The sequence below is a fragment of the Acipenser ruthenus genome, chromosome 44 (genome assembly GCF_902713425.1).
Source record: "Acipenser ruthenus chromosome 44, fAciRut3.2 maternal haplotype, whole genome shotgun sequence".
NCBI lineage: Eukaryota > Metazoa > Chordata > Actinopteri > Acipenseriformes > Acipenseridae > Acipenser > Acipenser ruthenus.
Genome location: NC_081232.1, coordinates 8,728,185 through 8,742,500, shown reverse-complemented (window position 1 = coordinate 8,742,500; position 14,316 = coordinate 8,728,185). Strand labels below are relative to the sequence as shown.

Sequence of the window (14,316 nt, the reverse complement as noted above, 5' to 3'; positions counted from 1 at the left end):
CTCTTGTGGGGGCTGTGAGCAGCTCCGCAGTGCAGTGTGGTGGTAGGACTGCGGATCAGCCTGCTGTAGATGGACCCAGTAGTTGAGCGCTCGTTTCTGTATGGAGTGGAGTAAGGGGAACCGGCCCAATTCAGCCCTGCAAGCGCTATTGGCTGCACTCCTGTGAACCTGCAGGAGGTGTTTACAGAATTCCAGATGGAAATTCTCTATGGGGCTTTGATCCCATTTTTTATAATCAGGGTTCATAAGGGGACCCCATACTTCACTACCATACAGAAGGATTGGCTTTATTATGCTGTCGAAAATTTTTAGCCAAATTTTTATTGGTGGTTTAATTTTGTATAGCCGATTCTTTATTGCATAAAAAGCCCTGCGCGCTTTATCTCTTAATGCATTTATAGCCAGGTTGAAGTTCCCAGACGCACTGATTTTTAGACCCAGGTAATTGTAGCTGGTGCTATGCTCCAAGGTGTTGTTTCCCAGGGTGAAGTGGTACCTGTTTCCCTGAGATCTGGCTTTCTTCTGGAATACCATAACTCTGGTCTTGTCCAGGTTTACTGTCAGTGCCCATTTCTGACAGTACTGCTCCAGCAGTGCCAGGCTCTGCTGCAACCCCTGTTCAGTGGGTGACAGCAGGACCAGGTCATCTGCATAGAGCAGGAATTTGATTTCTTTGTCGTGTAGAGTGATGCCAGGGGCTGCAGACTGTTCCAGCACCGTAGCCAACTCGTTGATGTAGATGTTGAACAGTGTTGGGCTCAGACTGCAGCCCTGTCTCACTCCACGCCCTTGGGTGAAAAACCCTGTTCTTTGGTTTCCAATTTTCACACCACACTTATTCTCTGTATACATTGACTTAATGATGTCATAAATTTTACCCCCTACACCGCTCTCAAGAATTCTAAGGAATAGACCTGGATGCCAAATTGAGTCGAATGCTTTTTTTAAATCTATAAAACAAGCAAAGATTTTTCCTTTATTTTTTTGGTGCACATGTTTGTTTATTAGGGTGTGTAGGGTGTAAACATGGTCAGAGGTGCGGTAATTTGGCAGAAATCCAATCTGACTCTTACTCAAGACATTGTGTTCGGTAAGGAAGGCCAGTATCCGGGCATTAATGATACTGCAGAACACCTTCCCCAGATTACTGCTCACACAGATGCCTCGGTAATTATTGGGGTCGAATTTGTCTCCACTTTTATGAATTGGTGTTATTAGCCCTTGGTTCCAGATGTCAGGGAAACAGCCCGCAGCCAGGATGAGGTTGAATACTTTGAGCAGGGCCTCCTGCATCCTGGGGCTGCTGTGTTTCAGCATCTCGTTTATGATGCTGTCGGGCCCGCAGGCTTTCCTGGGCTTGAGGGCTTGGAGCTTTTCTTTTAGCTCTGGTCCTGTTATTGGGAAGTCCAGTGGGTTCTGATTGTCCTTAATTTTGGTTTCCAATTTGTTTAGTTTTTTTAATATTGAATTTTGGTCTGGATTTAATTCGTTTTCGTCTAATTCTTGATAAAGTTTATCAAAGTAATTTTTCCAAATGTTACCATTTTTGATTGCCAATTCATGACTAGTTTTTGATGTGTTTAATTTGTTCCATAGTTCCCAAAAGGAATTTTGCTCTATGGATTCTTCAATTTGGGATAATTGTTTGGACACGTGTTCTTCTCTTTTCTTATTGAGAAGGTGTTTGTATTGTTTCAGAGCCTTGCAGTAGCTGAGTCTCAGTTCAATATTGTTTGGCTCTCTGTGTTTCTGGTTTGACAATTTTCTTAATTCTTTTCTGTTTGTTTTACACTCCATGTCAAACCATTTTTCATTTGATTTCTTTTTAGAATTAGTTTTTTTCTTGTTTGTTTTCTTGAGTTTTGATTTTTCTCTCTGTCTCAGATCTGTGATTTCGGGCTGGCTCGGATAGCTGTGTGTGTGTGTTATTAATCTATTCTCTTCTCTCTCTCTCTCTCTCTCTCTGTCTCAGATCTGTGATTTCGGGCTGGCTCGGATAGCTGACCCGGAGCACGACCACACTGGCTTCCTCACGGAGTACGTGGCGACTCGCTGGTACAGAGCGCCCGAGATCATGCTGAACTCCAAGGTAACGAGAACACCCCCCGCACCCCCCCAAACACACACAGAGCGCCCGAGATCATGCTGAACTCCAAGGTAACGAGAACACCCCCCGCACCCCCCCCAAACACACACAGAGCGCCCGAGATCATGCTGAACTCCAAGGTAACGAGAACACCCCCCGCACCCCCCCAAACACACACAGAGCGCCCGAGATCATGCTGAACTCGACATCTATACAGCTCTAACATAACTTAGATATTTTATTTAACATCATGTGATCAAAGAAACTACAAAACGATATCTCAGAAAGTCTACCTCAAGCCATAATAGTAGTACAGTAAGTATTTCATGTTAGATTTAGAAATGTCGCAAGTTTTTCGTTCAGTATGTGGAAAACTACAAAGCGGTGTGTAATTCAATATGTTTACGTAACTTTTTTCAGCAGGTTTCATTCGACTTGACGAAGCTAAATTAGTTCATTCTAATATAGAGGGGGATGCAAAACTTTTGGCCAGAGCTGTACATGATGTATCGCAATAGCGGTCTGTGTCGTTTGTGATTTTACAAGACCACAGCATAAAGAACTACAGCTCCCAGCATCCCTCACCATTGCTGCAGGTGCAAAGGCATGCTGGGAGATGTAGCCATAGCCTGCAAAATTAGTTCACTCTGCAGGGTGATGGCATAGCTTTTACTGACGGCCATCTGGTTTTTTTTTTGTCTGTGTTTGTAACTCCAGGGCTACACCAAGTCCATTGATATCTGGTCAGTAGGCTGCATTCTGGCTGAGATGCTGTCAAACAGACCTATCTTCCCAGGGAAGCATTACCTGGATCAGCTCAACCACATTCTTGGTGAGTTTTCATTCGTATGGGTGTGTCTATCTATCTCTTCATCTGTTCCGCTGTCACTTATCAATCAGTCTTAGTAGGATCAAACGCTGGGAACATTTAAATAGACAAGATACTGTGCTTTTTAAATTTCATGTGTGTGTCCCGAACCGTCTCCATGGGGGAGAATGGTGTGCTAACAGAAGAACGCTGGTGGTTCGAAATGGCCTTTTTTATCCATCTTGTCTATCTGTCTGTTTTGTCTATCGCTATAGCTATATATAGATATAAATCAAGGGCAGCAGTGTGGAGTAGTGGTTAGGGCTCTGAACTTGACCGGAGGGTCGTGGGTTCAATCCCAGGTGGGGGGCACTGCTGCTGTACCCTTGAGCAAGGTACTTTACCTAGATTGCTCCAGTAAAAACCCAACTGTATGAATGGGGAATTGTATGTAAAAATAATGTGATATCTTGTAACAATTGTAAGTCGCCCTGGATAAGGGCGTCTGCTAAGAAATAAATAATAATAAATATAGATTATTATTATTATTATTATTATTATTATTTACTCAGGAGGGGTAATGTGTTGTAGCTCCTGTCATAAGAGAACTTGAACACTGGATTTAAAACCAAGTAGAATTATAAAACTCTGTATACATGGGTTTTATATAATAATGATAAATGCCTCTTTTCCAATAAAGTGGTAGTGATGGGGTGTGGTGGTAATACGCTGGTAGTGACGGGGTTTAGTGGTAATATTATTATTATTATTATTATTATTTATTTCTTAGCAGACGCCCTTATCCAGGGCGACTTACAATGGTTACAAGATATCACATTATACATTATTTCACATTATACAGTTATCACATTATTTTTACATACAATTGCCCATTTATACAGTTGGGTTTTTACTGGAGCAATCTAGGTAAAGTACCTTGCTCAAAGGTACAACAGCAGTGTCGCCCACCTGGGATTGAACCCACAACCCTCCGGTCAAGAGTCTAGTGCCCTAACCACTACTCCACTGGTAGTGATGGGGTGTAGTGGTAATACGCTGGTAGTGACGGGGTGTGCTGGTAATACGCTGGTAGTGACGGGGTGTGGTGGTAATACGCTGGTAGTGACGGGGTGTGCTGGTAATACGCTGGTAGTGACGGGGTGTGCTGGTAATACGCTGGTAGTGACGGGGTGTGCTGGTAATACGCTGGTAGTGACGGGGTGTGGTGGTAATACGCTGGTAGTGACGGGGTGTGCTGGTAATACGCTGGTAGTGATGGGGTGTGCTGGTAATACGCTGGTAGTGACGGGGTGTGGTGGTAATACGCTGGTAGTGACGGGGTGTGGTGGTAATACGCTGGTAGTGACGGGGTGTGGTGGTAATACGCTGGTAGTGACGGGGTGTGGTGGTAATACGCTGGTTTATTTCTCTCTCCAGGTATTCTGGGCTCCCCCACTCCAGATGATCTGAACTGCATCATCAACATGAAGGCGCGGAACTACCTGCAGTCTCTCCCGCAGAAACCCAAGATCCCCTGGAACAAGCTGTTCCCCAAGGCCGACGGGAAAGGTGAGCCCCACACGCCACGTCTCTCTGTCTCTCTATCTCTCTCTATCTCTCTCTATCTCTCTCTCTCTCTCTCTCTCTCTATCTCTCTCTATCTCTCTCTCTCTATCTCTCTCTCTCTATCTATCTCTATCTATCTATCTCTATCTATCTATCTCCTATCTATCTCTATCTCCTATCTATCTATCTCTATCTATCTATCTTTCTTTCTCTATCTCTTCTTTCTTTCTCTCTCTCTCTGTCTCTGTCTCTGTCTCTGTGTCTGTGTGTGTGTTGGTTTTATTTATAGTTTGTCTTTGTGTTCTCCAGCTCTGGATATGCTGGACCGCATGCTGACCTTTAACCCCATCAAGCGCATCACCGTGGAGGAGGCCCTCGCTCACCCTTATCTGGAGCAGTACTACGACCCCACTGATGAGGTCAGGAACACCCATCCCATCGTCGTCCAGAACAGCATAGAACAAGTCATCCATCCATCCATCCATCCCCCATCCCAGCAATATAAACCAGCCTGTCAGGGACATCATCCACCCCCCATCCCAGCAATATAAACCAGCCTGTCAGTGACATCATCCACCCCCATCCCAGCAATATAAACCAGCCTGTCAGGGACATCATCCACCCCCCATCTCAGCAATATAAACCAGCCTGTCAGTGACATCATCCACCCCCATCCCAGCAATATAAACCAGCCTGTCAGTGACATCATCCACCCCCCATCCCAGCAATATAAACCAGCCTGTCAGTGACATCATCCACCCCCATCTCAGCAATATAAACCAGCCTGTCAGTGACCTCATCCACCCCCCATCTCAGCAATATAAACCAGCCTGTCAGTGACATCATCCACCCCCCATCACAGCAATATAAACCAGCCTGTCAGTGACATCATCCACCCCCATCTCAGCAATATAAACCAGCCTGTCAGTGACATCATCCACCCCCATCCCAGCAATATAAACCAGCCTGTCAGTGACATCATCCACCCCCATCCAGCAATATAAACCAGCCTGTCAGTGACATCATCCACCCCCCATCCCAGCAATATAAACCAGCCTGTCCCACATCTCCAAAAATCTGTTATCGGTGTGATGATAGTGAATGACCGTGACATACATCTACAGTATAGAATACAAACACTGTGCTCTAGACTATCTGCTATAGTCAGCAATCAAACACTGTGCTCTAGTCTAGCTGCTATAGTCAATCAAACACTGCTCTAGTCTAGCTGCTATAGTCAATCAAACACTGTGCTCTAGTCTAGCTGCTATAGTCAATCAAACACTGCTCTAGTCTAGCTGCTATAGTCAATCAAACACTGTGCTCTAGTCTAGCTGCTATAGTCAATCAAACACTGCTCTAGTCTAGCTGCTATAGTCAATCAAACACTGTGCTCTAGTCTAGCTGCTATAGTCAATCAAACACTGCTCTAGTCTAGCTGCTATAGTCAATCAAACACTGCTCTAGTCTAGCTGCTATAGTCAGTCAAACACTGCTCTAGTCTAGCTGCTGTAGATAGCGATACGCCTCAGATACTCATTTTCACTTTCTTTATCTCTGTAGCCTGTTGCTGAAGAGCCCTTCACCTTCAATATGGAACTGGACGACCTGCCCAAGGAGAAACTGAAGGAGTTGATATTTGAGGAGACAGCCAGGTTTCAGGCCACGTATCAGGGCACCTGAGCCAGCCAGCAGGCAGGTGAGTGCCGAATGTGTTTGGTCTTGCTCAGGATCTTCTTTAGCAAGTTACTGAGCGTATTAAACTCTGGGGGGGGGGGGTGGAGGCTGGCTGTCTTTCTAATAAACATACTCGTGATCCATGCGTTTCACACACACACACACACCGACAACTTCCATATATCATACACCAAATAAGGAATGCGTTTGCTGATCCAGTAACCTTACATAAGCTTTTACATTGAAAGTTAAGGAAATACACAGACAAGTCCAGGCAACATAAATCATATTACAAAATATGTATCAGATTATATTATATATCATGTTATAAAAACAGCAGCTTTTTCTCCTAACGTATTCAGAGAAGCGCTTGTTTGATTGTGATGAAACTTGCTAAGACATTTCTTTCGCTCGCAAGTTATTGAGAGAGGAATCTAGGGGTGTGTGGAGACTCTGTCACAGTTAAATTTTGTCTCTCTCTCCTCTCCTCTCTCTTTCAGATAGAAGTATCATCACTTCTTTACCCCCCGGGTCTGAGAGGTTGAGAAAACAGTGATGCCCTTTGGACAGGAATATCCCACAATCAAAAGAAAAAAAATATATATATATATAAAGGAATATAAAAAACCATACCTGAAAAATACTTAAAAAAATACTCCCAACCTACTCCCCTCAAGGCTTCTGTCCTCTGTTATACTACGATATACTGTGTGTGAATTCATGTCGCTCTCGCGTGCTCGCTCCTTTTTTTTCCCCCGTTAAGTATAAATTATAAAAAAAAATGCTTGCTTAATGATTTTTTAAAAAATAAACAAATAAAAGAACAAAAATTAGATTATATATATATATATATATATATATATATATATATATATATATATATATATATAGAGACAAGTTATCGTACTTTGGTTTATACAATTTATTTATTTTCAAACCATCTGGTAAAAGCAATTAAGTATCAGAAAAGTCTATTCTGATTAATTCAATAGCATGACACCTCACTTTCAGAATAACTCCTTTTAAAGGGTACATAAGTTTCGATTTTACTGTTACATGTTCTCATGTGTTGCTACAGCTGTTTAAGGTGTGTGTTTTAATTTTTTTTTTAGGCATGGACCTCTCCAGAACTATGTTTCCCATCATCCTCCTGCTCATCTGTAACTGAGATGGATTTACCAAGAGGATGATGGGAAATGTAGTTCTGAGAGGTCCATGCGGGTACATGGGAAGCCATCTTGGGGCAGGGAATGCAGTTTAATAGTTTTAAAAAGTGGTCAAATTGTAAAAAAATAAAAAGAAATAAAACCACACCTTACGTAAACAGTTGTAGCAACACATGAGAACATGTAACGCAGTAAAATAAAGTTCTTATGTGCCCCTGAAGGGCCGCTTCAAGATTCTGAGGCCAAATTCAATATTAAGACCACAGCCCCCCATCTCTACCTGCAGTGCTTACAAAGGTACCATGAAGTGTTCTTGTTAGGACACTGCACTCTGATTGGCTATCAGATTATTGTTAATTAAAGCATGAATAATCCTCTCCCTACACCAAAACCCTAAACCTAAGGTCAGTAAGGTCAGGTGCCTACTTCCTCCGTTGTCCTGACGGGAACGTTTTGTGGCACCTTTTGTAAGCGCTGCCCTCTACCCAACTGTAAAATTGAAAGGAAGTGTCAGGGGGGGACCGTTTAGACCGCTGCACCCTGACACAAACAGGACAACTCTAATGTAAACCAATCCTCTTATAATTCAAGAATTCGATTTTTATAAATGTATTCAGCATGAATATACCAGTAGATCTCTTAATTGCCTTTTACTAGAATTTTTATAATTTTATTTTTAGTTTTTATTTAAGATGTTAATTTAAGGCATCTGCAACGTTTTGAAGGATTTATATGAACCCATTAAACACCAAATAATAAAACCAAGAATGTTTCAAATTTACATTATATACAGCTTGTGGGGAAAACACCAAAAAATTGATCATTTTTAGGCTTGAGTTTCCGATTTTATATTGAGGCATCATAAAAAGCATATGAAGGGCTGTATTTTTAGAATTATAACCGTCGCAGTTAGACTTTTGCAGTTAACTAAATTCAACAAGTAAATTATCATAGTAATATAGTTTAAGAGAATTTAAATCGCAGGTAGTCAAAAAATTTTGCCAAAAAATCTCCTCCGATGAGGACAGAGGCACCTCATGGGTTAACAAGGATTTTTAAAAATAAATAAATTTAATATGGATGTAAGAAAACTGAGGAACTAAAGGAATTTTTTCAATCCGATTTTTGTAATGAGAAATAGTGTACTGTGCATACAGGGATGTCATTTCGCAGAGGGGCTCTGGGGAGTCCAGGTGGCGTTCTCGTGGGTTTATATCGGACCGGAACCCCTTGAAAGAATTGTGGCCTTATTATCTGAAGTGTCATACAAGAGAAAAATATATAAAATCTGTTTTAGAAATGTTTAAGTTCCAAAATTATATATCGTTTTGAGGTAATTATATTATATATAGATATAGATAATATATAGGTAGTGGACAAAAAAATGGGAACCACAATGTAAAGTCACTTAATAGGGCGTTGGGCCACTATGGTATCCCTCTCTGGAGATCTGGGCGGACCGTTTTTGATGAAACTGGCCGCTCGCGTCCTAGGTTGAAATTTGCAGTCAGTTGATCTGCAGTTGCTCGCCTGTTTTGCCTTGCACTTGGAATGAACGCACGGATATCACGATCCTGGAGTATGCGCTTCCGCCCGCTGCTGCCCTTTGCTGATGATGTCATTCCCTCGGAGTTCCATGCCCACATCGCCTTAGACACCGTTGCTCGTGAAACATCAGCAAGTTGAGCTGTCTTGGTCACTGAAGCTCCTGCCAAAAGCGCCCCGACAATCACCCCTCTTTCAAAGTCACTGAGGTCTCCTCTTGCAGACATGCTAGCCATAATTATAAGCAACCAGGCCTCTCCAGTATTTTTATACATGCCCCTAAGCATGCTGGGATGTTATTTGCTTAATTAACGCATGAGCCACACCTGTGTGGAAGCCCTTGCTTTCAATAGACTTGGTGTCCCTCATTTACCCAGGTGTTTCCATTTTTTTGTCCACTATATATATATATATATATATATATATATATATATATATATATATATATATATTAAATATAAAAAATTATTTTATGTATATAAAAAAATACCTCAAAATGATTTACCTAAAGCAAAATCTGCCAAGAATTTGATAAACTTAAGGTAATATTCAATTGATCACTCTGCAGATACTAGTTATGCCTTAAAACAACAATTGGTATTAATTAATAATTGTACACTCTATATGTGTTAGTAATTCTGCTTTACTGACTAGAGCACAGTGTTTGATTGACTATAGCAGCTAGACTAGAGCACAGTGTTTGATTGACTATAGCAGCTAGTCTAGAGCACAGTGTTTGATTGCTGACTATAGCAGCTAGACTAGAGCACAGTGTTTGATTGACTATAGCAGCTAGACTAGAGCACAGTGTTTGATTGACTATAGCAGCTAGACTAGAGCACGGTGTTTGATTGACTATAGCAGCTAGACTAGAGCACAGTGTTTGATTGACTATAGCAGCTAGACTAGAGCACAGTGTTTGATTGACTATAGCAGCTAGACTAGAGCACAGTGTTTGATTGACTATAGCAGCTAGACTAGAGCACAGTGTTTGACTATAGCAGCTAGACCAGAGCACAGTGTTTGATTGACTATAGCAGCTAGACTAGAGCACAGTGTTTGATTGCTGACTATAGCAGCTAGACTAGAGCACAGTGTTTGATTGACTATAGCAGCTAGACTAGAACAGTGTTTGATTGCTGACTATAGCAGCTAGTCTAGAGCACAGTGTTTGATTGACTATAGCAGCTAGACTAGAGCACAGTGTTTGGAGATTGCTAAAACAGATCTACAATAACACATACATATTTTTCTGTAGTAGCGACACTGTAACAGCAGTATTCTGAAATTCCTAAAACAAACGGCACAGTGTTTGCCTAAATGTAACGATTAGAATTGAAGGCGATGTTTGGAATAATTCTATCTATAAAACCCTTTGTTTTTGTCTGTTGCTTAACGTCACAAAGATTAAAAATGTTACTTTGAATGTAAATGCAGCCCATGTCATTCCCTTGCTAGCCCCCAGGCTGGAGATCTTTTAGAAATCCATTTATTATTTCACAAGCCCCGTGCAAAACGTTACATCTTTTTAGTTTGTGTTTCGTGTGTTAAGAAACAAAAAAGTCCTACCAAAGTCTTAAAATAATTTATTATTATTATTATTATTATTATTATTAGTAGTATTAGTCCCCTTTTTTATTGTGCTGAGAATCTTAGTTCTGTAAGACTATTGGAGTCGTGTCTTCAAAGCGCTTCACCCGTTCTCAAATTATTACCTCTTATTTTTTATTTTTTTTGAAAGGAGCGATAGATATGTCAGTGTTACAAAATGAACAGCAGAACATGTTAAGTGTTTTTAAGAGAACTTCAAAAAAAAAAAAAAAAAAATCGTGATTTTTATATTGGCTGGACTGCGTTCTTTCGTCTTCGTTCTTTCATTGTGGTGTCGTTTTTGAGAGAATTTTTCAGTTTACAAAACGCAAAAGATCTTCAATGCAAGGAAAGGGAGGCCAGTCGTTTTTGAAAAAGTATTTGCTGAATATTCCTGCTTTTAATCACGTTGGATAAATTGTTTTATTCAAGTTTTATTCCCACGTGGAGCTCATAATGTCATAAATTCTGTACGTGTGAAAGTGGTCCATCAGTGAAATGTTTCAACTCTGGTGCCTTCGTTAGTGTTATTGAGGTGAAACTAGAATAAACTGAGTCAAGCAGAACAGCGTTTGGGCTCCAATGCCTTCATCAGTGTGTGTTTCATCTCCTGTCTGTTTGTTGAGTGGATCTTGTGATTTTATTATAGGTAGTTCATGCAAAACTTCAATCAGAAACTCTGCACAGGGTGACAAAAAATAAACTAGAAGAAACTAATACCAGCCAGACGCTTAAAACTGATGAAAGCATAGGCCAAAAAGTGTGTCTGCCTGAATAGTCAGTAAAATCCTGTACTATGAAATGAATTTTCTCAAAGATGAAGATGACCTTAGAAGGGGTTGTTTTCAATGAAGCAGTTTCACCTCAAAGGAGACAACAGCGTCCTAACTATATCCCTTTTCTCAGTTGAGAAACGCATTTGAGGCAGTTCTCACTAGAACGTACTGTGCTCAGAACGCCACACAGTCGTCCTTAACACTTTAGGAGGCTGTGTAGTCCAGTGGTTAAAGAAAAGGGCTTGTAACCAGGAGGTCCCCGGTTCAAATGCCACTGACTCATTGTGTGACCCTGAGCAAGTCACTTCACCTCCTTGTGCTCCGTCTTTCGGGTGAGACGTAGTTGTAAGTGACTCTGCAGCTGATGCATAGTTCACACACCCTAGTCTCTGTAAGTCGCCTTGGATAAAGGCGTCTGCTAAATAAACAAATAATAATAGATACCACATCACATATTTCCTGCCTCTTCAGCTTGAAATTCTAAAGTTTCTTTTAGTTGTAATTCTTTGCAAACTTTCTGATTTTGAATTGCATAGAATATCACTCGACAAACAGGAGAAGAAACAGAAACTATTACTATCTCCCAATTTTTTTTTTTTTTTTTTTCTTTGACCTCACTCTGAAATGCTAGCAAGTACACTTCTAATGGCAGGGATGGTGATAACTCCAGTTGCATAGCAGTTTGATCCATTCCTGGTTTTACTGTGAGTTTAATAGCAGGGATGGGAATAAGACTCCTGTTCCACAGCAGTGTGATCCATTCCTGGTTTCACTGGGAGTTCAATAATCAGACACACCTGAGCTTGTTACCCAGACACACTGGGGGCTGATCAAGCTGGTAGTAAAACCTGGAATGGGTGACACTGCTGTGCAATAGGAGTCTGATTCCCATCCCTGCAACAGTTTAAATGGTGGTTGGGTTTTTATAAATCTGTTTTTGTTATAACTGCAGCACCTCCGTGTGTGTGTTTTTAAATATGAATTTGTTTTTAAATTGTTATTTTTTTGGTGTATTATTTCTAAATCCCACGATTCACTCGGCAAACAACACAGCGACCTGGAAAAATACTTCCAGTGTGTCTCGCACACACACACACACCAATTTTCAAATCTGATTTTATCAACTGTTCTGTATTTAACTTGCCTTAAATTTTTGTGATGTTTCAAAATCATTCAGAATGCATTATTATTATTATTATTATTATTATTGCAATTGCTCAAATCATTCTAAGTCTGTTTGGCTTTGACCGAGTTCATGAGCTGCTTTTCAGACATCAGCTAGTATTCCTGTTAGTAAACGGCAGCACCATCTAGTGCACAACTAGTGTACTGCCAGCAAAACAAACTTGATCCAAAGTGCAGACAGACTGGGCAGACACATGGCAAATGACATTTTAATAGAGAAAAGTGTAAAGTATTGCACGCAGGCAATAGAAATGTGCATTATAAATATCATATGGGAGATACTGAAATTGAAGAAGGGATCTATGAAAAAGACCTAGGAGTTTATGTTGACTCAGAAATGTCTTCCTCTAGACAATGTGGGGAAGCTATAAAAAAAGTCCAACAAGATGCTCGGCTATATTGTGAGAAGTGTTGAATTTAAATCAAGGGAAGTAATGTTAAAACTTTACAATGCATTAGTAAGACCTCACCTAGAATATTGTGTTCAGTTCTGGTCACCTCGTTACAAAAAGGATATTGCTGCTCTAAAAAGAGTGCAAAGAAGAGCAACCAGAATTATCCCGGGTTTAAAAGGCATGTCGTATGCAGACAGGCTAAAAGAATTGAATCTATTCAGTCTTGAACAAAGAAGACTACGCGGTGATCTGATTCAAGCATTCAAAATCCTAAAAGGTACAGACAGTCGACCCAGGGGACTTTTTCGACCTCAAAAAAGAAACCAGGGGTCACAAATGGAGATTAGATAAAGGGGTAGTCAGAACAGAAAATAGGAGGCACTTTTTTACACAGAGAATTGTGAGGGTCTGGAACCAACTCCCCAGTAATGTTGTTGAAGCTGACACCCTGGGATCCTTCAAGAAGCTGCTTGATGAGATTCTGGGATCAATAAGCTACTAACAACCAAACGAGCAAGATGGGCTGAATGGGGCCTCCTCTCGTTTGTAAACTTTCTTATGATCACTAGATGGCGCTGGCTCTTCTGTAAACACTGGCTAATCTAGCCTGTCTGTCACGAGTTTGCGGCAGTGAACAAGAATGGAAGCTCCTGTACTGGCTGTCCAAGCAACACAGACTTCTCAATCAAAAAAAAAATACAAACTAGGTATTTGAGTGATTTGCAATGGCTTTGAACGAGTGCAATGGCACATCATGAAAATCTAAGGGGTTGAACACACTGAACAGTAAGTGTGTTCATTTTATATAGTTTAAAAAATAATGCTTATAAGAAGATAAAGCAACCATTGCGATGCTTTTAAAACTCGGGTCTTAATAGGAGAAAGTGTTTGAATTTTAAAAACCATCTCATTCATTTGCAAAGTGTGTTTTTCTTGTTTTGTTTTGTTTTATATATATATATATATATATATATATATAGGTGCAAAACGGTTATTCTGTTTATGAAATTTTTGGTTGTTTTTTTGGGGTCAATGTATGGTATAAATTTAGTAAAGTGTCTGTGAGTTAAATATATTGAATATTGTTTTTTTTTGTTTTTTTACTATTCCAGAGAAATTTAAAAGGGATTTTATTTGTGTTTGTGTGTTTTCTTTGGTGAAAGGTGCACTGCTTTGTTTTAATCTATATTATTTTTATTATTATTTTGTTTAAAAACAAGTCATGGATATTATAATATGAAAAAAAATGAATGACTGTAATTGTGAATTACAATATCTTAACCAAATTTGTACTGCTTGAATTTGTCTTTATTTTTGTTTCGTTATTAATCAGTCCTGAAAGGGTAATGTGTGAGTTTGCTGTAGTCTGTCTTCTATCAGACATTTTTTTTTATATAGCGCCTTTCATAGTGCGAGTTCAGGAGCTGCTCTTCATAGCTGCGCTGCCAATAGTTATTGCATTGTGAATTGGGACAGCCCTGGTTAGGACTACAGCTCCCAGCATGCCTCTGCGCCCGCGGCA

General features: G+C 40.4%; 1 protein-coding gene across 1 annotated transcript in view; it reads left to right on the top strand.

The window, feature by feature from the left end:
• The window catches only part of LOC117398786 (mitogen-activated protein kinase 1-like), a 22,519-nt gene extending 8,439 nt beyond the window's left edge, over positions 1 to 14,080 (top strand). Inside the window, exons 4-9 of the mRNA XM_059012323.1 lie at positions 1,973 to 2,089; positions 2,804 to 2,918; positions 4,332 to 4,463; positions 4,770 to 4,879; positions 6,024 to 6,159; positions 6,638 to 14,080. Of these exons, the coding sequence (XP_058868306.1) occupies positions 1,973 to 2,089; positions 2,804 to 2,918; positions 4,332 to 4,463; positions 4,770 to 4,879; positions 6,024 to 6,143 (594 nt within the window). The 3' untranslated portion in view covers positions 6,144 to 6,159; positions 6,638 to 14,080. The remainder of the gene's footprint in view (positions 1 to 1,972; positions 2,090 to 2,803; positions 2,919 to 4,331; positions 4,464 to 4,769; positions 4,880 to 6,023; positions 6,160 to 6,637) is intronic.
• Positions 14,081 to 14,316: the final 236 nt, after the last annotated feature.